Genomic DNA, 25,770 nt, shown 5'->3' with positions numbered 1-25,770 from the left:
ACACCCCAGTGAGGGAACATTATTGTGTATAAAAAAAGAATACAAACAATGTAAAAGTATAAATAAAGTATAAATAAATAAACAAGAAATACCGGTTGTGTATTTTAGGTACTTTATACATTTGTTCTTAATACTTTTATCTCAGTTTCACTTATCTATGGCTGTCTGCTTTCTGCATAATTACGTTTAATTGATATTAACATAAAAATGGCATTTTTATAATCCGAAACGCCAAATAATTTTATAATAGGCAAGTATTTGTTTTTACTCAATTGATCGTTTGAACGACAAAACTTTATAATAGACATTATGGGTAACTGAGATCAATAACAGATGCCAGGATATTATATTACTATAGGGCGTATTCAATAAATATTTGCAGATAAAACATTATTTTTGTATAACGGTAAGTATTAATCATCTATTAATTAACTCTATTGTTCATTGTTTAGATTAAAATTTAGAAAAAAAACCTAATTTTTACAGTAGCTGTAGACAAAGACCGTGTCCAGGCGGATAAAGAATGCAGTTGTGTTTGTAAAATAGAACCAGAACCGGACGAGCGTTTTTGGCACGATGGCTACCAGGTAAAAATCCTGGAAAAGGAAGTCGAGAGGAAATTAGTCTGCTTCGTCGTGTAATGGTCGACGCGTTCGGCTATAATTGTTGAGCTCCTGTAGCTCAATCACAAATAACTATCGACGTGCTAATAAGCGACGTGATAACAATTTCTCATCATGGTTGTTTATCGTATTCACGATCACAACACAACATCGGTGAATACCTACCTAATATTGAATGTCAAAATATTTACGTTTCGCGACTTATAATCCTGCTGGGCAATCACATATTTGAATTTCACCGGTGTAAATATGGAAAATATTCCAAAGCTGCTATTTTTATTTATTTATTTATTATTTATAATGCTATTTATTGCATTTCGCCGGCGGGTGGCAAGCCAAATGTCAAGAAAAGCAGTCGCCATAGCAATTGTAATTTAATTTTCACTTTTTTGTATTAGATACTACTTACTTTTTTGCAAATGCAATATATTGTATTATTTTTCATAGTAAACGCCGATTTTTCCGCCGTATTTATTTTCGAGGAAAACAAAAAACAAACCGACAAGAGCGTTGACGTAGAGATTACACGCGTTGACTTATGACTGCGATAACAAGCATATTCATTATTGTTCATTGTGATCGCTCAAATGCTTAGCATGTTTTTAAGCACGTCGATAGTTATTTGTGATTGAGCTACTTTTTTTTTTTTTTTTTTAGAAAAAAGAAATATTTGCGTTCTTATGATTTACCCAAATATTTAATTTTGAGGGCCATTTTCAACGAGTTGTAAATAACTCACTATTAGAAAATGGGAATCAAGTTGGGGTAAATTGGGATTCGAACCACAGACCTTTGGTCTGTGAGTCCGAGACACTAGCCACAGGACCACAACCCGATACTTGTTTCGATCCCTGGACTAGCATCTGAAGCGTAAGACGTATCGTCTTACCTTCACGCAACAGATGATTGAAATACGCTGTATTATTTGTGTACCAATGCAGTGCTCTATGCACCGTTGAGTGCGGTAAGGGAAATGCTGATGATGAAGTAGACATTGTAGACCATAGGTCCTTAAACTTATTGCGCCCACCGCCCACTTTCAGAATGAAAAAAATTGTAGAGTCCCCTAAAAAGCTGAAAACAAAGCATTTTTTGTGCCTTTTGAAAGCCTTTTTTTATCAGCCTATGCCTCCTTAAACCGTCTCAACGCTCCCCAATTTTCTCTGGGCCTTCTACCGCCCCCCTGAAGGCCTTCAGCGCCCACAAGAGGGCGTTATCGCCCACTTTGAGAAAGACAGGCGTAGACAAATATTAGAACAAAGAAAAATTGCTCATCATTGATGAATTGGTATAGAATAGATTGCTATAATATTTATATGGAATTGAACCTGGTTGCGGTCTCGTGGTAGTGCGGCGGGATCACAGATAAGAGGTTCAAACCCCACTGTGTCTCAATTTGATTCCCGTTTTCAGTAAGTGACGTATTTACAACATAGTGAATGAAGGCGTTGTCGCAATTTTTTAAATATGTCCTATTTCACACATATAAAAGTTTCATATACAGCCCTTTCCCATAAAGCTAACTTTATTTCTGTATACTTCCGGCTTGCCGACCCTTCATATACTGAGCCTACTCCTAGTACAAGCAGAAATTGCCAGAGTGTTTTTTGTGCCATTATGTTAAATATGAAATGTATGTATAAATTAATAAATAAATAAAATAAATAAACTACACCATCAAAAACTAACAGAAAAACGATTTTGACAGTGTATGAAAGTGTTAGGAAGTTCAGCCCTATGGGAAATTTGATATAAAAAATGTTTTCTTACTTGCGGTAAAAATTAGAGCATTAAATTCTGTACCTCAGAGGCAGACAGATGCAAATCCAGAATTTGATGAAATGACATTTCAATTTTCGTATCCAGTTTATGATTGTGTCCTTTGCTCTTGAAGGAATGTAAGTCTTATAATGAAAGAACCAATGTATTAAGATACTGAAAATACAAATGAATGTTCTGAATTAGAAATCACTTAGAGAAAGTAGATTCTTTAGCCCACTGTTGAACATTTGACGTTTGGATTTGCATCCGTCTGCCTCTGAGTTACAGAATTGTAAGGCAAAGTTTCTTTAAAATGTATGAAAAAATTTATAAAAATGAACTTCTTTAAATGACGTCACAAGTTATAACTACAAGATTTCCGGTTTCCGGTTTACCCAATCAGGACAACTCACACAAGATAACTAGTTTAATTGGTGTCCTGACGGAGAGACAGGTAAGTCTCGTAACCGGTGGACACAGAAAAGTCGGCAAGTGGTCAAACACAAGTATTCAACAACATTTAGTGGAATCTTTAACCACAAACTTAATGCTTTAAATATTAATAATAATTCTTCTAAATTCTCACTTCCTAAACTCACTAACCATTTTATTACACATTTATTCAATGTAATAAAATAATCATAATCTTGTCTGTAATCAAATCAGTACGCTAACAGTCACACCACGAGGCGTACTAAATAGATGTGTTTTTCTATAAAGCCAAAACAAATCGATACTTGTCTGATACATTTCTAAATCGCGTTAATAGTCCACAGTGGAGATTGCAAAGAGATGTGGTTTTTTCATGATGTCATCACCGTGCATTGTCAAATAACTGCCGGGTAGTAATAACATTTCACAGGCGATTAGTTACGTTCGAGGAGAAATAAAACATTGGAATAATGACATCTTTTTATTACATCTACAGTACAGTTTAGATCACAAGGCGGGCAGATCACTCTTAATACTTCTGCGTTTTTGTACTTTGTACGCAAACTTTAAACTAGTCACAATTATTGTGTCATCGTAGATGGAATGTTGCAACAAACTATATAAAGAAAGATATAACTATAATCTTAAAAAGAACAAAATAATGGCTGGACCATGAACTAATTACATAAGAAAATTTCATTAGTTAAAATAATCAAAGTATTATTCAATTTTCCTGCTCTGTAAGCCAATAGGAAAATGAATCCGAGAGTCTCAATATTTATTTTCTTATTTTAGCTATAACAACAAAAACACACAGCGAATTGGTCGTTAGTATAAATTTATTAGCTATGTAAAGTAATATTTGCACTATTTTTTTACGAGATTCTATTAAAGAATATCGAATAACATTTGATAAACACCTAAAAACACAATATGAACATCAAATTCAGTTTTGTGGTCAATACTGATGAAATAATATGATAAAGTTGTAAAGTTAGTTATAAAATAAATAGGTGTGGGAAAAATCATAGGTATATTTTCAACATGTAAAATGTTTGTTTTATGCGTTTGCAATTTTATTACGAAAACATAAAACAAACGCTAACAAATATTTCTTATCTAATTCAAAATTACTCCAATGTTTAAATCGTCTCTAAAAACTATACCTATCTAAAAAGTTAGTTAAAAAAACATCAAAATAAAGAGTATTCTCAAAAAGCCACTTTACTTACATATTTTTAAACTAATGTACTAATTATGAAGCTCTGTTTTTCAATGATGGCTAATATCATATGCATTAAGAAAACAAATTAATGAATAATTGATTGTTAAACACTGCAAATAATTTCTATAAAATGAAGTAAACATGTAATTCTCATTAGACATCTTCAAAAGCTACTAAAGGAATGACATGTGACCCCAATTTTTAGGCAGTCAGCGTAGAAGTGACATAACCTACAAATAGACATAAATGAACTTAACCATTAGAAGGGGTCTTTTACCGTGTGTTTTATGAACTAGAAGTGGTTGAACTCACCCTTTCCCATTCTTCAAAAGATAGCACTGCTCACGCATTGCTAGTTTAAACACCCTATAGCTACATGGCTAAAATTTGAACGTTTCTCATTATTATCTCAGTTTCCGAACGTTTCTGGGTTTCGGCACTTTTGCACTGACCGCCTTTCTGTTATAAATAAGAATTTATTTCATTACGAGAATCTTCTTTCTTTCAGTGTAAGTAATTTTGTATTTTATTTTGTATCAACAATAATCATTGTGCACATGGAGACGAGTTTTATTTTGCAGTAAAGATGCCAGATTTTGAAATGCATATTATTTTAAAACAATCTGCTAATAATGCCTGGTACAATGCACTAAATTCTGCATGTTACATAAATATTTCGAGAGTAAAATAAACTATACTAAATTCAACCAATTTTTGTATATAAGAAAATTTATTAAGTACTAAAAAACATATTCTGAAACACCATTGAAAAACACATTAAAAATAATAATAGCCTCACTTTTAACAACAACTGTGAGTTGCAAACTTCGGTTTTTGAACACAAACATTCTAAAATGAATTTCAGCTGCCTTAAACTAAATAATTACTTTTAAAATTACACTTTTCAAGTTTATAATTAATAAAACATTGTTTAAATAGCATTAGCTAGAAATTAAATAATTAATTTAACAATAAATTCAAATATCTTTCATCCGAGAAACTAATATTTTGTGATGTTTGTAAATACTTTTATAAGTGAATAAAAATAATATTATACTGCATGTAATTTAACTCAAAAATCAGCTCAAAACACTAAAAAATGAATTAATATAAAATATTATGTTAAGATATGACCACATTCGTTTCAAAATAAATATTAAAAATTACGCTATCCTTCACTGAGAAATCAGTTGTAGATTTATGTCCATAATTTGAACTAAATATAATACAATTAGCTAAAAAGCATAGATAAAGTGATTAAAAATAACATTTTGCAAAGGATTTCAGGTTAAACATGGTTTTATATTACATATTTGTGAACATGGGTGGAAATTAGATTCTAAAATACTGAAAACTGCAACATCGATGTGTTATTTCTTCTAAAAGTAATTTGTTTTACAATAACTAATTAGGCGAAGGGTACATATCTATTAAGTCCTACCATTGTTACCATTGAAATGAAGTTTGTTGATTATCATAATGATTTAAAACTGTTTAATGATTCTGAAATATAATTTATGTAGGTATGACTCTTAAAATCTTGTTTATAATCCTTAGATAAAATGTTGATTGGTTTTTAAAGATTATGAGTTTTGGAGGCAAAATATTATGTTCATAAATATACTAATGTTTTTTTTGTTATCTGTTTTACACCATATTTGTTTTATAATTATTACAATTTGTGATTAATGTTGTAACACACAGGATGCCAACTATAAACTGATAGCAACAATGATTGTAGGTTGTATATATTGCAAACTGCATTTTTTTGTCGTTATTTTCAGAAAGCGCAATAAATCGTTTTCTCTTAACACGAGTATCTGTAAGGCAAGAGCCCCGGTTTTAGCTGCTTGCAACTTTGGAAGTCCATAAATAAGACATTGAAAACATCTTGAATTATTTTCCCATGGTAAAATACCTGTGAACCATTGTGTATTTTGAAGTGTCAGGTACAAAATACCGAGTTGTAATTTTGCCTCTATGACATTTTACCTAATGCTAAACCGAAAAATGTACACAGTGATTCAGTTTTACATATCCGGAAAAATGTGTTTTTCAAGATTTGAAAATCATCATTTTTGTCTTAGAGTAAAATTAGGTAGATACAGTCAATTCATTTCTTAGAAGGCCAATTAATCTATTTTTATGCAGGTACAACAAAAAAGACGATAATATATTAATAGTTTTAGTTAGGTAGCAATACATTATGACTTCAAATGTTAATTGTGCCATACATTCATTTTACTATTATTTTGTATTGCCAGGCAAGTAAACAATTTAGTCATATTTATAGTTATAATCGCAGTTGACGCATGTTGTGATGATGTTCCAAGTTAAGATCTAATATTTCAAAAGATAACTAAAGAGCATGAGAGTAAAAATGGTAATTTTGTTATTTTAGACCAGCTATTTTGGCGCACTAAGTACAGAAGGGTAAGTGACATAGTTTTACTGCAAACTGATATTACAAAAGAGAGTTTAAAATTAAACACCAGATTTTTCTCAAGGACACAAAGCCAGCACTATAAAAAGCAATTGAGTGGTTAGCCAAATCTAGCAATTGAGTGGATAAAGCTTGAAAGGTAATGAGCTGACCAAACACCCCCTTTTTGTACTGGCTTTGTGTTTCATATAACACGGTTTCACATAAGGCGGCATTTTAGAGTTTTAGAAAGGTTACCTGTACATGGCAAAAAAATATCTCGAAAGTCAATATAATATGCATGCGTGCATGAGAGAATGCATCGATGCAGGTTAGTGAAGCCTGCATGCAGAATGCAATGGTGCTCCACTCTCTGCCTGCCCCTATAGTGAAGATAGTGTGTTGGTTAGTTGTTAAATATTTACAGAATCAGACATTTTAATTTTTATGCTGAGCAGTTATTCAAAACCATATGTTAATATGGTGCCATTGAAACGTTCTTTTCTTGTTGCGGTGCAAACTGGGTTGTGGTCCTGTGGCTAGTGGCTAGTGATTGAAAATTGATCCAAAATGGAAATATTTTAGTAAATCATAAGAAAGCAAATATTTGATTTTATTAAAAAAAAAATGGTCATCCGATCGGTTTTAAACTCGGATACCCCTTCTGTACATAGTGCGTCAACGATAATTCACACCCCCAGAAATACACTATTGTAAGTCTAAATTTGGCTCTTCCGGGGGTGTAAATGTTTTCAAATATATATATGTATATTTATAAATAATTACTGAAGAGTCTTGTTTTTTGTCGGATAGATCGAAAGGTCTGGAAATACATATCTGCATAAATTTATATCACGGGAAAGGAGTTCGGGATTAAGGGTCTAGGAGTAGAAGGTCAGCACCGACGTGTGGTTCCCTCGGACCAGTAGGAAGGGGGGCATCTGGGAGGTGAGGATGTGGAGCCAAGCCATGTAGAGCGGGGCAGAGACCAGGGATCGGCGCGGCATGGGGAGAGTCATGACCACGAGGCTGGATCCCATGGAGTGCTGCTGCAGGAGTTCGCGCAGACGGAGGTAGCGGTACGTCTTGTCCCGTACGGCCAGCAAGTCGGCGTCTGATATTTGGGCTAGAAAAGACAATTAAAACATTTACGAACAACAATTTGGATTTTAAAGATAATCATTATCATCATCCACTTGACACTGCATCGATACCATGCTAATATTTTTATTAATAAAACTGAGCCATATCTAAAATTTGCGTTTTTTTTTTATTTCATGTATTTTTTATTTTTAAAATATTAAATGACATTTGAATTTCCCACAAAATGGGTTTTTGAGTGATCGTAGCGCCATTGTGGTTGGGTATAATGACTTAAACAAACAAACCATCAGGCTGTTTCCCGTGAGGGTTGGCAGAGAGGATAGAAAACCATATCACTACATTTGTAGATCTTCTCATGCACGCGCGCCGATTATTCCAACATATATTTATCAAAGTGAAAGGGGTCTAAAAAGTTGCATTTTGAATCACATTGAACGTAAAAATTATTTAAAAAAATATTCCATACTACTTTTGGCCCTCAACCGAGGTTTGAAGTTTATCACTGTCTGAACATTTTGTTAATTATCTATATTGATAAAATTATTTTGTGTTAGTAAAGAAATAACTTAATCACATTACAAATTCGAATGCGCTTTAAAACTACCGAGATGGAAAAAGTTTACACTCCGCGGAACTAATTCCGTCGAGCGCCTGGCTAATATTGAAGAAAGCAATGGCCTATTAAAACAATGCTACCCATTTATTACAAAACAAAGTGCAACTCACGCCCTTAGATGCTTATTTAATAAGATTTAATGCACATTATAACATTTAATTAGATTGATTTTCTTACTTAAATACGAAATGACAGCCGGTTTACTCCAAAAAATCGACTTTTTCGAAAACTTCAAGCTCTGGTTGAAGGCCAAAAGTAGTATCGAAATATAAAAAAAAAATTTTTTGCATTCTGAGTAATCCAAAAGGCAACTTTTTAGACCCCTTTCATTTCAAAATTCGGAAAAAAAATTATCGGCCACCCTAATGCACACTGATTATAACATGGGTATTTTTTTAATTCGGTCAAGCCATATCTTTCTCAGTTTCTTCATATTTTGCATACGTCTACATTCGCATGATATTTTTTTAGCTGTTCTTTTGCTGTTCATTCGCTCTACATGTCCAAACCAACACTTACCAACTCCTTTCTGCATATTGCACAGATTTCTTTATTGTACATCTATTGTAGATAGTTTTACCGGACATTAGCCAGAGAGATGGTATTGAAATATCGTTCAGCCTACTTTGATACTTGTTTTTCCGATTACATACTTCACATTCATATGTTAGGGTCGGCACTAGGATTCCATTTTGCCTCCGGCGACAAACATTTATTTGCCAAGGTTGAATTCAATTCAGTCAATCCGGCATTCAACGTCCTTTAGTTATCAATTTCCATCCATAATAAACATATTCTTCTACATGTTTCAGTATATCCTATCATTATTATTCATCAATATAAATCACAATTTAATTTACTAACCGCTGTCTGGATCTTCGGGATTTTCTGGGACTTTAAAATCGGCAATCAACTTATCGAAATCTGTGATGGATGTCTCTGAAGGTTTCTTTGTGATATCCGGTATGAGAGTCAGGTCTGAATAGTCAATTCGGAACTTGGCCAAAAGAGATGCCATGCTGAAAATATATGAGTATTAAAATTAATAACATATTGACAAAGCATACGGTGACATGTAGCTCATGATAATGCATATATACAAGTATGAGGAGTTCCTTACTTTCTTTGCTCGAACTCGAGTTCAGCCTGTTTGTTGGCGAGGGTGAATACTCTCAGTTTGCAGTTATTCCAATTTCTTCTTGTGGAGATGATGTATGGTAGAAGAAGAGTCAAACCTACACAAAAAAGATTATTAGAGACAAGCACACTAATTATTTTTTTATTATTTAAAATTTACAGATTTATGTTTATAAAATCTGCAACGAAATTTGGTATAAGGAATGATGACATCACAAAGTGTGATATCATCATTATTAATCCTGCTATGCTCATTTTTAATGTTTGCGATTGGCCAACTAAAAGGCGTGAATAAGAATAAATATAATGCTTGTTCTTATTTATACTCGTAGAGGTAGAGGTAAGTGCTATGCAAACTCCTAAAGTCACTGCGACCTGTGAAGATCTATTGTGACGGGTCCCCGACAGACAAAACTTACTCTTTCATACGGATAACCATAGACTTAACTATGGTTTTCATTCCCCTATGCCCAGAATTCTTAAATCTGCCAACAAACATACCAGTCTTGATTTCTTTGATAACGAGTTGTCTTCTTTCAAACGATCACTGAATCAAATTCAATTATAAACACCTCTCTCCCGCTTCCACTCCCACCAAGTCTACTATATACCATTGTGTCTTTCTACTTTCCATTATAATAATTTTCTTTGTATAAATGCATCCTAAAAATGCCCATTGGGCGTATGTATAAATAAATAAATAATAGTTCTCGCTCTGCAAACCCAGGTCTATAAAGAGTCTGGCTACTGTGTGGAAGGCGAGAGTTCTCATTTTGCTAAATGTCCCCCTCCAAACCCGGCAAATTAGTCGGGTTGTGGTCCCGTGGCTAGTGTCTCGGACTCACAGACCAAAGGTCCGTGGTTCGAATCCCACTCTACCCCAACTTGATTCCATTTTCTAATAGTGAGTTATTTACAACTCGTTGAGAATGGCCCTCAAAATTAAATATTTGGGTAAATCATAAGAACGCAAATATTTCTTTTTTAAAAAAAAAAAAAAAAAAAAACCCAGGTCCGTTAAATATTGAGATATTAATTAGGGAACGAGCCTTTTAATAGCCTCAGGTTTAACCAGTGGTCCCCTGAGAATGGACGAAATGGAGAAAGAACGGCTTATTTTATGATGTAAAGCATCACATTCACATGGAATGTGTATAGGTGTTTCCTATCTGCTCTGCAGAATCTAATTACAAGAATTTTAACACATAGGTGTACAAAGAAGAAAAATTGTAAGAAGAAAGATAAAAAAATAATTTCAATATTTTTCTCACTGCCTAACCTGGAGTAAGATAATATTATAAAATGTGTTAAATTTTAAAACCATTTTCAATGATTTTTTGTCATTCTTTTGTTTGTATAATTGTTTAACATATTGCAATTTTTGTTATTCTGTGAATGCTATGTGATTTAAACACTGAGAACAAAAAAAAGTATGAATTGCTGGCTGCTGCAAATCTTTTTCTGATTTTTGCTGGATCCTCATTTTTCTGTTAGACTTTACCTAGGTAGGTGAACTACCCGACTCAAACAGAGTAATTATCTTTATTTTGGTCACTGCCTTTTACTCTGTGCGATGGATTTCTGCTATGTCATCATTTGTTTTAAAAAAGAATTAACAGTCTAAAATTATTGTCATTAAATCTAATCAATCTAGGAAATAAGTTTAACTCTTAAAAGACTGTGGTAAATAATTCATTTGCGCACGGTTATGTAACATCGTGTTACCACAAGCAAAAGACGGAATGTTCTAAAATTCAGACAATTGAAAAAATAAAAACGTGGAGACATACTGTTTAATAATTCATTTTCCGTGATTTATAATAATAAACATATAGTTAAGCCCTGTTAAAGCAAAATAAATTTAAAATGATAAATACGCCGCTTATTTTACATGTCTATGAATCAGTTTCACACAAACACTGGCCACAAAACCGCATCTCTGTCTTCCTTGTTATGAGTTCTATCTTCGTGATCTTTCTTATGCAGATTTATTGCTGTATTAGCGGACATTAATTTTTCATATTTTTGTATTAAAATCCAGCATAGTCATATAAATTTTACTTTCCAAATCCGGTGTGAAAATGTCCATTTGAAGATTACAAAAAATTCAGCTTCAACAATTAAAAAAATAAGAGAGAAATATCAAGTCTTGTATCGTATGTAGACTAGTGCGACATCACAGCCACACAAGAGTTAAAAATACTTTAGTTCATTTTGTCAACTGTCGTCACTTTTCCACTGGCATCATAAATGTTAAATTGGTCCTGCATTCGAGAGGAACAAATAGTCTGTGTTGCCTAGTTCTTAAGTAGTTACATGCTGAATATAATTATATAGGGTAGATATCCCGAGAAAATCTCCATTCCTTACCTCCATCGTCGTAGAGCCACCAGACGTCGATGGTGGCATCTGCGCCATGCTTCCTCTGGAAGTAGGTGAGGCTGGTCAGCGTGGCCTTGGGCAGCTCTCCCCCTCCCGTCCCCTTGTACTGCGACCAGCGCCTCTCCTGCCCTCCCCCGCCCCCGCCCCCTCCGCCGCCCATCGCCCCCACTACAGCGTTCATCATATCTGCCATCTTGGAGGAATTCTTTCTGTAAATGTTATTCATGACACTTTTTATTTAAAAAAATACAATTCATGGCATTAAGAAGCTCGTACCAATATCATTTCAGCGCCGGATCTAGGATCGTCACTTACTGAAAAGGAACAAGAATGCTCGTGTTTGTAAATGAATACAAGCATATTATTCGCCCCTCCCTTATGACCTAGTGTCTGGTTCTTCATGCCAACTGAACCTATGGTAGGTCCAGCTCTATACCTATTCACAGTTCGTTCTTCACCAATTTATTCACAATTCAATAGTCTTCACTATGGACTCTTTTCCCATCCACTATCGCTTCTATTTTCAGATCACACACTGTTCCCCTACACTTTTTGATTTCTTTCTACTCATTGAAGACTGGCATGAAGTTATTTTATTATTTACATTTCTTGTTTATTATTTTTTATCCGAATTCATTAGTTTGAATTATGTCATGCATTATTTATTTATTTGACAATTGTATCATTAATGGGTGAATTCTGACTTGACTTGCATTTGAATGGCTTCTGGGTGTGTAAAACAGTGCATGAGATCTCGCTCTAGTATAATTATTGGGAACATACAAGCTCATCTCTTTCAGTATATTTGGATTATATATACTTCCAAAAATCAGCTTGTAGAAATGTTTCCCAAGAAAAATTTGAGGACTAGATTCGAGAGAGTTGCAATATATTGTAATAAATCAATCACCGTATAATATGTTGTAATATTATACAGTGATTCTCTTTCAAATATCAGGTAAAGTATGTGTCATATAACTTAGCACTTTTTATTACATTGAAAAGCTATTCATATAGTAACACACAATATTCATATAGTGATAATTCATAAGACCTTGTCAAGAGAGGTAACAATATACACAATAGATATAGTTAAGGTAAGGTATCAATGATAGCAGGACACCAAATGCCAAACACTCTTCAAGTGGATCCGCAAGGTTTGTTGACAAACAACAAAGTATGCCTTTTCCTGGCGAGTTTTCTGTGGTTTTGTTGTCATAAGAGCAAATGCGGAGACACTCCTAAAGCAGGCTACTGCCGAAACATCAAACATGATCCTTACATATTACAAACTTTAAAACATTATAAAGTTGTTCTTTAAAATTGATTTTTTTTAATAAACAAATAAGTGTCCCTTTATTTAAACCTTGTACATTATTAGCAAAGTTAAAATTAATACATTCCATATTAAAAAAAAAAAAAAACAACACTTCAGTGCAGTATCTTATACATCATTGAATGAGGATGAGTGTCAGAATATACTATGTAAAAATAAAGAAATATTTGATATAATTTTTACAAACATCACATAATTTTTGCCTTTGAGCCCGGGTTCAAAGTTATGTGGTTAGTAACCATGGCCGACTATTTTCAGCGAGTAATTTCTTTAATATTTTGAAGAAATGGAGATGAAGTCTCACATAATAATCAGGAAGTTCAGTGGTTTTGTTATTTTTTTTTTTTTTCATTTTTTTGACTATTAAACTAAGCCAAAAAAAAATATTTAATTTTTTTGTATCGTATTATCAGTGATACGATTTTTTGAAGTTTTGTATTTCTAAAATTACTCCATCTGTGACGTCTCAAGTTCTCTTCCGCTTCTTCTCGGTCAGTTCAGACAATTGGTTGGTTAACGGTAAGTAAACCGGAAATATTCCACAACTCTCTTATCATTGGTTGATTCATATGAACTAGTGATGTCGTTCAAAGTGGTTACTAGTGATGTCGTTCAAAGTGGTTAATTTTTATAAAAATATTTTTTTTGTACATTTTAAAGAAACTCTACCGTATAATTAGATGCTCTAATTTTTACCGCACGCAAGAAATATTTTTTGCATCCAATTTCCCGTGGGGCTATGAACTTACCCATTGGTTTCTGTAGAAGTATTATGCGCCGTGGATTTGTTAGAAGTATTGGGAGTGTCATCCGCATTGGGATCATCAGACACAGCATTGGCTCTCGGGAGAGCAGGAGAGGCAGGAGTAGACATGTCGGAAACGCTACTTGCTGAAATATAACAAGAAATTCAATAATCGTAAGAATTATAATAAATAAAAGAGCAACAATAGTCTAATCTGAAATTATAACAAAAATTGAGCGCAAAATTAAGCACTAAGCATGTGTATTGTTTAGTGCGCTACGTGTTATTTTTTAATGATGTTTCTGTTTTGTATACTATTATTGTGGTTCTACGTTGTTTAATTCGACCCAACTCAACACAAGTCTTTGGTCCCATGGAGTTGGGCCTTGTATCACATTAAACGTAAATCAAATTCAATTATCAAAAAATAAATAAATTGTGGTTTCTGATAACTTTAAAGTGGTTCAACTCAAAGCCAGTTGCATTAACAACCTTCTAACTTAGGTTTGTTGGATATATTTCGATATGAAGGTTCAAACATATGGAGAATAATGACATTATTCGAACTGGCCAATTACTGGTTGCAACCGTTGTAAATACTGTTCTTGAGTACCAAATTTCCAAATTCTTGAGTACCAAATATTATGAGGATCCAAGTCCCAAATCCATGGTTATAAAGTCCTGTGTTGAGTTGGAATGAATGGAGTACTAGTATAACAAAACATATTTAAAAAATAAATAGTGATTGCAAATTATTTTGTATAATTATAGTAATTTTGTTTTTCATTACATTAATCGTGACATATTGGATCAAATGTAGAGCCGAGACTACAATTACAAAAAAATCTTAAAGTGCCAGAAATGCATATGAGAACATTAATATGCACATGTGAGGAGAAAAAAGCCATCTCCCTCACATTATATTATATTACAACGCAGATCGACAGCTGGGGATCGACCTCGCAGGAGGCTAATCCTTCTTAAAATAAGTCAAAGGATGAACACAAACCTTGTGAGATTTGCGTGTAGTTTTGTCCAGCAACAAGACTCTCGTTGGAGTCTCGATGCGCAGCCATTGACTTGCTCAGAGATTGGTCTTTCATTGTGTCATTGACGTCGATGGATTGTTCTCCATCCTCTAAGATGTGGCTGTAATTCAGACCGTCCTGTAGTCGCAATATCACGATGGCCATGTGAACATCCAATGCTTTGCTGCAAAAGAAAAAATAACACTTATTTTAACAAAAAAACTTTTTAGTAACCTATTTTTAAATAATAATTATGGTAAAAAGAGCCAATGAAGTTTGCTGAAAACGTTTAAAAGTACAGTTTTTCTTTATCATCTTATATCTACTTTAGTTTTAATTTTTTAGGAAATTTTTATCTTTTAAAGTTATCTCTACATTGTTATATTAAAATTAAATATGTTTTGTTTTATATGGTAGAATTGGCTCTACGCTATTTAGCCATTTTACTGGAATAAAATTATTAATATTTTATTATCTGCACCCATGTTGTGTAAGGCAGTGCATTTGAAAATAAATGAAGGCAATATAATTAATTTTACGCTTAAAATATTACATTTAAAAACAAATGACAAAATTAATATTTCACGCTGAATTTCCTGGAAATCGAAATCAGGACATCAAGTATGGTTGGCAACCGTATTAACAGCTAAACTACGAGGCAGACTAACCGACACTCGATTATCTTTTTAGGATTTTAGCTATCTAGTCAAAAACACTTGTTCATGATTAGCTATTTCACACACATAACTGTATTCCTCAATCTGTCCAAACACTGGAATCGTTTTGGTTTATATGTGGAGCTACCCACAGAGACTATATTCATGAAATACGCTCTCTTCCTCTTTTCTGCTCCTGTCTTGTTTACCTAGCTCCCGAAATAACAATCGTATTCATCGGGTCGCTGCAGTACAAGAGCCCTCCTGATTTAAATTTTAATGTTCCAATAATAAATCTCTACAGAGAAGCCATGCCTTTCATTACAGTCCACAGCTACAGCATAAAATTATTTTTTCAAATATATTACTTACAAACTAACATAACATAAATAAAATTTTCACAGTGAGGGTAGAGTGGGTGTGGCTACAGGAGTAAAGAGGAGAGGGGATTTGTGTGTGGATTTAGGGAGAGTGAACATATTTAAAATAGGACTATTACTAAAATTTATTTGATTATTAATAATATTAAAATTTTTATTTACAGCCTTTCTAATCTCCAATATTTCAAAATAATCAAGTCCATATCCTTCTTTATTTGTATGTAAAATTTCGATGCCATCTTCAAAGTTGAATGAGTGACTATTTGTTAGGATATGTTCAGCAAACTCCGAAAAATTATTGTTTTTAAGACATCTCATATGTTCATTAACTCTAGTTTTAAAAGTATGTGATGTTTTTCCTGTATAAAATGACTTTCAGTCATGGCACATAAACTTGTAAAAGCCTGAGCCCTTTTAGTTTACTTCCTATATTATTGGTTGTGTAAAATGCTGGTTTTATGTCATTCGGTAAATCTTTTAAAATTTTATTTGAATAATTGATAATGTATAAAAATCTTCTTCTAGTGTTGCCGAAACTAGTTGGTTGTCAAATTATAAAAATATAAGTGGTAAATAAAAACAAAGTGATTTTATTTTAATATATTAAATGATAATGTTCCACAAAGTAAGTGCTTCAAACATAAATTACATACAATTTAGTTACATTTATTACAGTTGTTATTACATTATATATCAGTTTCATAGAATTAAGAATAGTCCAGAAGGAGCGTAGAATCATATTTGAATACATCGGACTGTGTCCAATAATTCCACTACTTAGACACACTTTCGCCGCGCGCATACTTAAAGTCACCGAGTAATATTGCCAGATCGCAAAGAATATAACCATAACACAAATGTAAGGTAAAAAAAAACAATTTGTTAATTTTTCTAAAATTTTATTGTGCACCGGAAACATTGATTGACACAACAGAGTAGATAAGTAAAGGGTCATCTAATAAGAGTAATTGAATTAATTAACTTTGAACTTAAAATATAAAACAAATGTTATTTTACATAAAACGGATATTTTTATATCATGTTAAATAATATTTTAATCCTGTTACACGTGTGCAAAATTTTAAATCCGTTTTGTCAATAAACATCAATTTCACCTCGTAAAATTTTATTATTAAGTGATAAAGAACATGTCAAGTGTCAAAAACCATCAATTAACCAGTAAAACCCGATTTAATAAAAGCTTTTAAAGTGTCCTAGTACAGATAAAAAATATATTTTGCTAATTGGCGCAATACTCTAATATTACTGCTCTGAGGTATCATATGACATTCAAGATGGCGGTATGGTTACAAGTGATAAGTGATTTACTATGAATCGTCTTTGTTCGCGTTATCTTCATAAATCAAGGGACTGTAATGTTTATTTTAGTGCCCCAAAATGTTATTTGAACAGTTTAGGTCTTCTCAAGTTTGATTATTAATTTTTAAGTGCCTTATTCATTATACAATCATAAAAATAAATATTCAATCAAAAGCAGCTGCGGGAATGGTTTGATAAGAAATTACAAGACCGTCGCCCCCAGAAGGTTAAAGATAATGTAGGCCAAATGTCCACCACGGCGTTGTTTAATCCGAGGTTCAATTTTCATTATTTCTCTTATTACATGAGCAAAGTAGGGTAAAAATTTTTACTACCCTGGCAACACTAACGAAATTTCCATTTTGTTTCTTCGACAATCTGACAGATGGAAAAATAATTCAATTTTTAAGTAATGCATTTGTGACAAACACATTCATTTGATAATTACACATGAAATGTGATTGCATTCTGTTTCTTTAAGATCCTAGAAGTATTTCTACACTTTAAGAAGACACAACACGACATGCTTAAATTCAAATCAGGAGTTGCGTACTGAGCGACGTCTACAAAGAAACTAATGGGTCAAAATGTAAACCTACTCATTTATGAGTCGCCTTCTGTTTGATGTGCGTATGCGGTTTCTGGACTATCCTTAATTCTATGGTCAGTTTAGTATTTTGTTAGTAATATAAGAAGGAACCTTAACATTTAATACTTACTGCAAAATGTCAACATAATCGGTAAGTTCTTCTTTAGGGCATTTGTTCCAATCAGATTTAAAACCCATTAAAAGTATATTTGGTTTTAGTTTACCGACACCAGTGGCCTGAAATATAAAAAAATAATAAGTTGATCAACAGAGGAAAGTCTCTTTACATAGAAAAAATTGTACTAGTCTTGCAAGTTGTGCAACATTTTTCTCTTCCATAGATGAAATATATTTTTCTTCATGTTTATGTTCATTTTGGCAACCGATCTTACCTGGATCAAAGCATTGGCACCGGCTTGGAAAGAAACATCATCTACCAGAGAATAGAAAGCCTTCACTTTATGTTTGGTAAACCACTGATATGCCTTGTTGTTCAGAGAAGAACGCATTTTGTTGTTGATTTGACCCTGTGGAAACAAACAGAATTAATGTGAATTGTAAGCAAAGGCATTTAAATCAAGGATATTGGTATTAAAACAGTTCATATATTTTTTTATTTCGACGGCTTACGCCTTTAACAAAGTATAAAATAATATTGAAAAACAATTATAATAAAACAAAACACCTGAACACAGTATAAAACATATAGATACATGAAATAAAATCAGCAGAAAATAAGAAAATAATAAAGAAAAATTAAATAAGAAATTATAACACAGGTATGCAGCAAATTAACAATAAATAAAGGGTTTAAATGAAAAAGTATTGAAGTAAAAGAGGCGATGTATCATAGCATAAACAGTAAAACAAGTATAACACTTATTTTTATAATTTAGAAAAGAAGTGATTCAAAAGTAATGATTTTAATTGGTATAAAGATTAATTAAAAAAGTCTAAGTTTCCATGTTTGTTGGCTAACATGTGGAACCGTGGAATAGGTGAGTATTTGGCATAGTTTGAACTATGCAAATCAACAGCAAAAGAAGTATTTTGTCTCGTCCCACGCTGTCTCACGAAAAAATTCAAACAATTTAAAAGTTCGGGACTGTCAAGAACATTAATTAATAACTTGAAAAGCAGCACTAAATTTGTAATTTCCCTTCTAATATTAATTTTAACTACTTCATCAAACATTTCATCATTCATAACCATTCAGGGTTCACTACATGTTTCGTAGAAAAAACTTACATGTTTATGTACTGGTAGTTGATAGCAAAATGACACTGAATATACCTACTCTCAACTGCGACACCATACATAAACACATTATTTTTTCTACACAACGCATAGTTTAGCCTGAAGATGGCTCCTGCAACAAAAGGATTACCCAAAAAGATGATACATATTTATAACAGTAAACGTAGAAATCTGAGGGGGTCAAAGTCTAGTGATAGATGACACCCAAATGCCAAATTATTTTACCTAAAATTTAGAGCAATGACCTAAGAAGCAACTCAGCATTTTCTTACAATACAAAATATTCTGCAAGATCAACAGTACTGCAAATAAGATGTCATGAAGAAAAGAGACATGAAAAACAAAGGAACTCGGCCTATAAAAGAAACCACAGGGCATGGTAATATCAGTCAGCTCAACGTAGTGATTCCAGTTCAGCCAGTCAATCAGTTCGACTCATCATCGCCGTTACTCTCAAGCTTCACAAGAAAGTGCTGTATCTTATTTGACATGCAATAAATACGCATTAAACCTCAAACATAGTTTCTTCTGTCAATCTCCAACTCGGGTAGGAGCTCCAACCCCAAAAACTACTAAAAGCGTATAAATGTACACACCTATTTAAAAGTTAAGGTTTCCTTGGTTTGCATGGTAATATCTGACCCTAATGTACAAAAATATTACACAATTTCATTGTATAATCTACACACGCAACTAGTTTTTCATTTTTAATCCCTACCTTGATGATGTGTCCGCAGAGCATGAGCGAAAGGTTTTTGGTGAGCAGATAGGTGAAGTGCACGAGGGGAGGACGGGCCCCCGGCATGCCCGTCAGAACCAGGACCTGGGGCCGGTAGTTCTTCACATGCTCTGTAACGCTGTTCAGCTGCTGCACCGACAACAGCGCCTGCTTGTAGGTCTGCGCTTGGGTCGTCGAACCCCAGTTCACATCTAAAGAGGAAGAGACAGACAGGTTTACTTTTATTAAACTTAGCATTTATAAATATTTAACAAGATGGATAACTTTCTGAGAAGGGGAAATTGAAGTCTAAGCATAGCCTGGTTTATACCCTTTATGAGCTAGTTATTTTATTTTCTATTTTGCTTATCTATATTTCTTAAATTAATCCATCTGTTATGATTTTTGAATGGGTGAATCCTAAAAAATCATGTCCTCAATTTTAAAAAACCTAAGAATACTTTTTATAATGTTATTTAAAAAAAATATATAATCGAGTTATAAAGTTACAAAACCTGCTTTGGAGGCTTTTTCTGTATACATATCAGCTGGGAAAGAACACAGTGAATCATCTTGTAACAATATGGAAATGTCTCGACATTAGAAATGGTTGGTCAGATAGCTGGGGTTCAGTGTCTTCCATTATGCCTCAGAGACATGGACACAGAGCCAGGAAGAGTGAGATTATTGATACATTTTAAATGTGGTGTTGGAGACAAATGCTGCAAGTACATTGGTCAGAGCACAGAAGCAACGAGTCGAAACTAAGTGAACTCGACTTTTCTACCTGTTTATCCACACAATGTGAGCAGCGCACCCTTTTTACTTTGGGCACATTGTGAGAGCATGGCCAGACAGCCCGGAGTGACAAATCATGCTTGGAATAGTTGATGGTAGACGAGGAATGGAATGTTTAGAAATGAGATTGTCAGATATAATCAAGAGAGTCACAGATGCCACACTATATTAGTTTACAAGAATGGCAAACTCTCCAACTCCAACTGTCCTCCACCATCATCTTCCAATTTACTACCTGGAGAAGCTGCGCTGCATCCTTTCTCACTTCCTTTAACTCTTCCCACTAATCTCCTTTCCTCAAGGTGTCTACTTATTAGTCTTTAGGGATGCGTGAATCAGGCATTCGCTGTACATGTCCGGCTCATCTTAATTTAAGCAGTTTCAGATGTGCCAAGATGCTTGGGGCCTGGTATATGCTGTACAGGTCATAGTTAGACCAAATGCGCCACAGATTATCTTCTCTCACTGGTCCGCAGACTGTTTAAAATATTTTCCTTTCGATAGTATCCAGCATCTCAGCCATCTTCATAATGATTTGAACACTGACAACAAAGAAAAGTATGTTTTGTTGGTTTCTACTAGATCCTCATTGTTCTTTGTTAGACTGGAACCCATACAGGAGAACTGCTCAACCACTTCAAAGGAGTGGATAGGTTTCTGATCGGTGTCATCATTTTTATCTCATAAACTATTATTATTAATTATTACAAAATACATTTTGTTAAATCCTCTTAATCCAGGGAATAAGTTGAAAAACACCTAAGTCAATTACTTGTAAAGGAAATATTTTACTCATGCAATTGGTCAATTTTTCTTGTAACCATAATGCTCATTCAATGCTCCATGTTCATTTGACTTGTTTTAGCAGTACACGACTTACCAGGTTTCCTGTAGGAGACTATGAGGTAAAGAGCCAGGACTACAGATAAGGTGAGGAGAGCCGTCCACCAAGATATGAGGAACATGACTGCCACACACAGGATGGCACCAAACAGAGACAGCCACATATTGTAGAACTGAAAAAAGATATGTTATTATTTGTGCAACATGTCTTGAAAGAATAAAATCAAAACAACACACATTGTTATGAGTTGAACATCAAAAGTACTTTTTGCTCATGTTTTGGACCATATTAAGCGTCCATTATCCAGATTATTCTATTGATTATTGCCATACAGCAATAGGCGTGATGCTCTACAGAGTTATACATTCAAGAGACTATGTGATACGTCCCTCACAGCATAAATATTTTTTGGAGTATGTTGGATGTTGTCTTCCAAACATTGTTTTATCTCAAAATTTTTTCATATAATTTCAACACGTTGTTGTGGCGTTAGATGTTCCATAAATAACACAACTTATGTTAACATCCAATATTAAAAAATTGTTGCAAATTGTATTCTTTCATCACACCAATTATTGAATTGTATATTAGGCACATTGGTTTTAAATATGTTGTGTTTGACTCGCATGCGAATGAGTGACGTCGACAGTTGCGGGGACCCCAGATAGAATTGATATTGCCACTAAAACTAATTGCCGACCACTGTTTCAGAAGGTGAGATGTGATTTGAAATATTTGAAAAATGTATTATTCTATTTACCCGGAAAGTAGGTCTCCATCCAACTGGTTTGGCTAAGCTGGCGTGGAAAGTACTGAAGTTGATAAGAGTGTAAGCAGCCAGGAAGAAGTTGGAGATGAGAGGAGCAATCAAGTTTAGTTCACCTGAGAAATATAGCAAACATTAATTTTCTATCACAATATCTACTTAAACACAAATAGAAAGTAATGCACATGTATATAATTGATGGCAATCCATCGCTGCGTAGCTGAAATTTGACCACTTTAGAGAAGAGTGATTAAAACGTTTTATTCTTATGTGTAATCCGTAAGATTGTAGATTTTTTTTATGTATTTAGGTAAATCTTACTTTTATTGAAAAAAACATTTTAAATCTCTCTCTTCTTAAGTGATGAAATTTGAGTTACACGGTAATGGGTTGCCGTCAATGATGTATAAGATTTTTGTTTGTTGACGCAGAGAGCTCCTACCTTGGGCGGAGATTTCTTTTTTATATTTATTATGTGCTGTGCTACGGTATAATACAATGAAATAATTACAAAAAAACATAAACTTAACACATCACCAAATACGTACACAACACAATATATAATACAATGTTCCGAACAGGACAACAAGATGTAACGAGAAAGTGTATAACATATCATTTTATTTGTGTTGGTGTTTATTGTTGTGAATATAAAGTGTGGACTGAGGTTTATGGAGAGATATGGATAAAATGTGGTGTGTAGTAGATTTAGAAATTTTTTGTCTTTATTTTTTTTTTCAATGGCTTAGTATTATTATTGTCAATGAGACTCGGTTTCCGTTTATAGCGGAGAGCTGAGCCGTTAAATAAGTCCAAACAGTACATATTCTCAAATTTAAAAAAAATACTTATTGCTCTTCCTAATAGAGAATTCTGAGCTGCTCTGGTTTTGCATTTGTCGTTGCAAAGTAACAAAGCATGTCTAGTGCGGCAAAGGGGAATATTGAAATATATTCCGACCAGCAAATCTGCACAATCAATCGATTATTAGGTACCTTATAAATAAATAATTGATCCGGAATCACGCCCCGTTTCTGAGATGACAGAATGAAACAACACTGCATCGATGTACAGAATTAGTAATGGAGCTCGAAAACTTAACTTTACCTACCGGTGCTCAATGCTTGTATAGAAATTATTTTCAATCGTGTTCTCTTTACTTCCTAGTGGAGAATTGAGGATTTCAGAATCAGATTTTTTGATCAAGCAGCAGATTTCAAATTCTGACCACCTTTCCCACTAGGGCCTTGATTACAATGGGAAGTTAACAGAGTTATCTTCGAATAAAGAAAAATCTATATTTGTGTATGAAAATGAGTATATTGGAATGAACATTTAAACATTTTCATTTAACTTTATACAACATTTTTGTACGCAGTAACTTGGAGTTTGCATCTGTTGTGTGGAGCCCACAATACATAACAAACATAGATAGGATTGAAAATGTTCAATGAAATTTTTTTAAATACCTAGATTATAAAAACAACAAAACACTTTGCACTTACAGCCCAATCTGCTAAACAAAATAGATTTTTTACCCTTGAAAATAGACGCACTATATCTGAATTATGCTATTTATATAAATTATTAAATAATAAAGTACACTTTTTTAACCTACTCTCCAAAATTAATCTTAATGTCCCCCTTCGCATGACAAGAAACAAGTATTTATTCCATCTGCCAGTCTGTAGCACTAACTATGCACAACACTCTATCCTCTATCGTTCTTGCTCTAACTATAATGCTTTTTTCATCTTTTGATATATTTAAGACGCCCCTTAATTTATTTAAAAATAAATTAAGACTGATTCTTTCTGGCTGCGATACGATCCCAATTGCTATTTAATGATGCTCACACTTATACACACCTAAACACTTACTGCCACATACACACAAACACACCTATACACTTACTCTCATACAAATACACACAAACACATCCTTTTGCTGTACCACAATTTAATATGTATGATTTTTATTTAGAAACTTCGCTGGTAAACCGTATCTTTTTTTATGTTATTATATGATTGTCGGCTGTTTGTTTCTGTAAAATAAATAAATAAATAATAAATAATTAATAAATAAAGTACTTTCATTGGAAACCTATAATTGAACATGTTAAAAAATATATTTGTGTTTCTGATCCTATATTTGTGGTGATATACTTGTGTGTCTGTGCCAACAAATTGCTCGTCCCAACTCAACACAGAACTTTTAGTCCCATGGAGTTAGGACTTATATGCCAAATAATGTGTAACAATACTACCTTTATATAAATAAATAAATATTTCAAAGAAAAAAGTGTATGCATATTCTGCTTTTCATACAGAAAACTTCATCTTACTTCTTAAACAAAATTGAAGATAAATGTTAACTTCCCATTGTAATCGGGGCCGAGTGCTCCATAAGCTGTTCACAATGAAGTGTGGAATTGAAGAAATAAGGATGAAAGTCGGCTGAATGCTGAAATGGGATCTCTCAGGCGAATGTGTGATAAAACTATGCATGATAGGTGCAAAAATATCAAGATCTCTGCATTATGTAAGGCTGAGATAAGCGTTATCGATCGACAAAATCAGGACTGGAATTCTGCGTAGGTTTGGAGATGTTGCGTGAATGAACGGCAAAAAAACGGCTAAAAAAACTTGCAATGCAAATGTTGATGGATGCGGAAAATGAGGAAGACCGAAAAAGATATGGCATGACCCAATTCTAAAAATACTTGAAGATGGACATCAAAAGCTGGAATAACAGGGAATGGCATGATGGTTGGTTTTAAAGGGGTATTGCTAGTCTGAGCTTCATTAAAGGAGCATTAAGGACCAGGCACTACCTACTCAGCCGTACTTCTAAGAACACACTGAAAAGATTGGTAGATATTGATTAACAAACCTAATAAAATAGATGCGTAGGTTTTCACGATCACTGTTATCAATATGCATATTTTTTGGATGATCGGGTGATGGTTGGATTCGTTCCAACGTTTCGGCTACCATTGTAGGCGCCATCTTGAGGGCAAACTGTATGTTTTTTGAAACGTTGGAAAAAATCCAACTTAAATATGTATGGTTATGAAAATTTGTAGGTAGTTTTGTAAATAAGTAATTTAAATACAAATGTGCTTACCAATCACAATGAAGCTTATGGCGATAAAAAAGGTAAGAACGTATCCGCGTACTGGTTCATTATTTTTTCCATATCCTTTGGCAAACCAAACTATTCCTGGATACAACTTGTCTTTGCACAGTGCCTAGAAAAGAACAATCACACAATTATATATATTTTTTAAATTGATGGATTCAACACAAAATATATTGGAGTCAAGTATTCAATAAATGGATTGTTACACTGTGATTTTGAACAAAGAGCAAAGTAAACCCTGTTTTAATTTCGTTACATTATCATCATTCTGTGTCCAGGTGGTTGAAAAATACAGTTATGTAATAGAACCAGAACCCTGGATGAGCATTTTTGACTCAATGGTATGGCCAAAGAACACTTCATTATACAATTACTAAAATTTTCAATAAGATTCCTAAGCAGATCTTAGAAGAAAATGTTGACAAACTTTCAAGAAAAAAAAAATTAAATCGCTTGTATGTAACAAGGCTTTCTATTAATTATTGTTTTA

The 25,770-nt window shown here is 33.4% G+C and overlaps 1 protein-coding gene across 1 annotated transcript in view; it reads right to left on the bottom strand.

Annotated features, from left to right (window-relative positions):
* Positions 1 to 7,204: 7,204 nt before the first annotated feature.
* Ncc69 (sodium chloride cotransporter 69) overlaps positions 7,205 to 25,770 on the bottom strand; it is a gene marked incomplete at its 5' end in the record, with an annotated part of 40,277 nt that continues 21,711 nt past the window's right edge. The window contains 12 exons of the mRNA XM_088225092.1: positions 7,205 to 7,589; positions 9,048 to 9,202; positions 9,304 to 9,418; positions 11,691 to 11,911; positions 13,788 to 13,929; positions 14,793 to 14,995; positions 17,887 to 17,993; positions 18,149 to 18,283; positions 19,732 to 19,943; positions 21,410 to 21,545; positions 22,134 to 22,255; positions 25,266 to 25,389. Coding sequence (XP_088081218.1) covers positions 7,345 to 7,589; positions 9,048 to 9,202; positions 9,304 to 9,418; positions 11,691 to 11,911; positions 13,788 to 13,929; positions 14,793 to 14,995; positions 17,887 to 17,993; positions 18,149 to 18,283; positions 19,732 to 19,943; positions 21,410 to 21,545; positions 22,134 to 22,255; positions 25,266 to 25,389 — 1,917 coding nt within the window. The remainder of the gene's footprint in view (positions 7,590 to 9,047; positions 9,203 to 9,303; positions 9,419 to 11,690; positions 11,912 to 13,787; positions 13,930 to 14,792; positions 14,996 to 17,886; positions 17,994 to 18,148; positions 18,284 to 19,731; positions 19,944 to 21,409; positions 21,546 to 22,133; positions 22,256 to 25,265; positions 25,390 to 25,770) is intronic.

This window comes from Micrasema longulum, unplaced genomic scaffold (genome assembly GCF_059751315.1).
Source record: "Micrasema longulum isolate JH-2025_06_02 unplaced genomic scaffold, ASM5975131v1 h1tg000330l, whole genome shotgun sequence".
NCBI classification, from domain to species: Eukaryota; Metazoa; Arthropoda; class Insecta; order Trichoptera; family Brachycentridae; genus Micrasema; species Micrasema longulum.
This window is presented reverse-complemented; position numbering and strand designations above follow the sequence as displayed.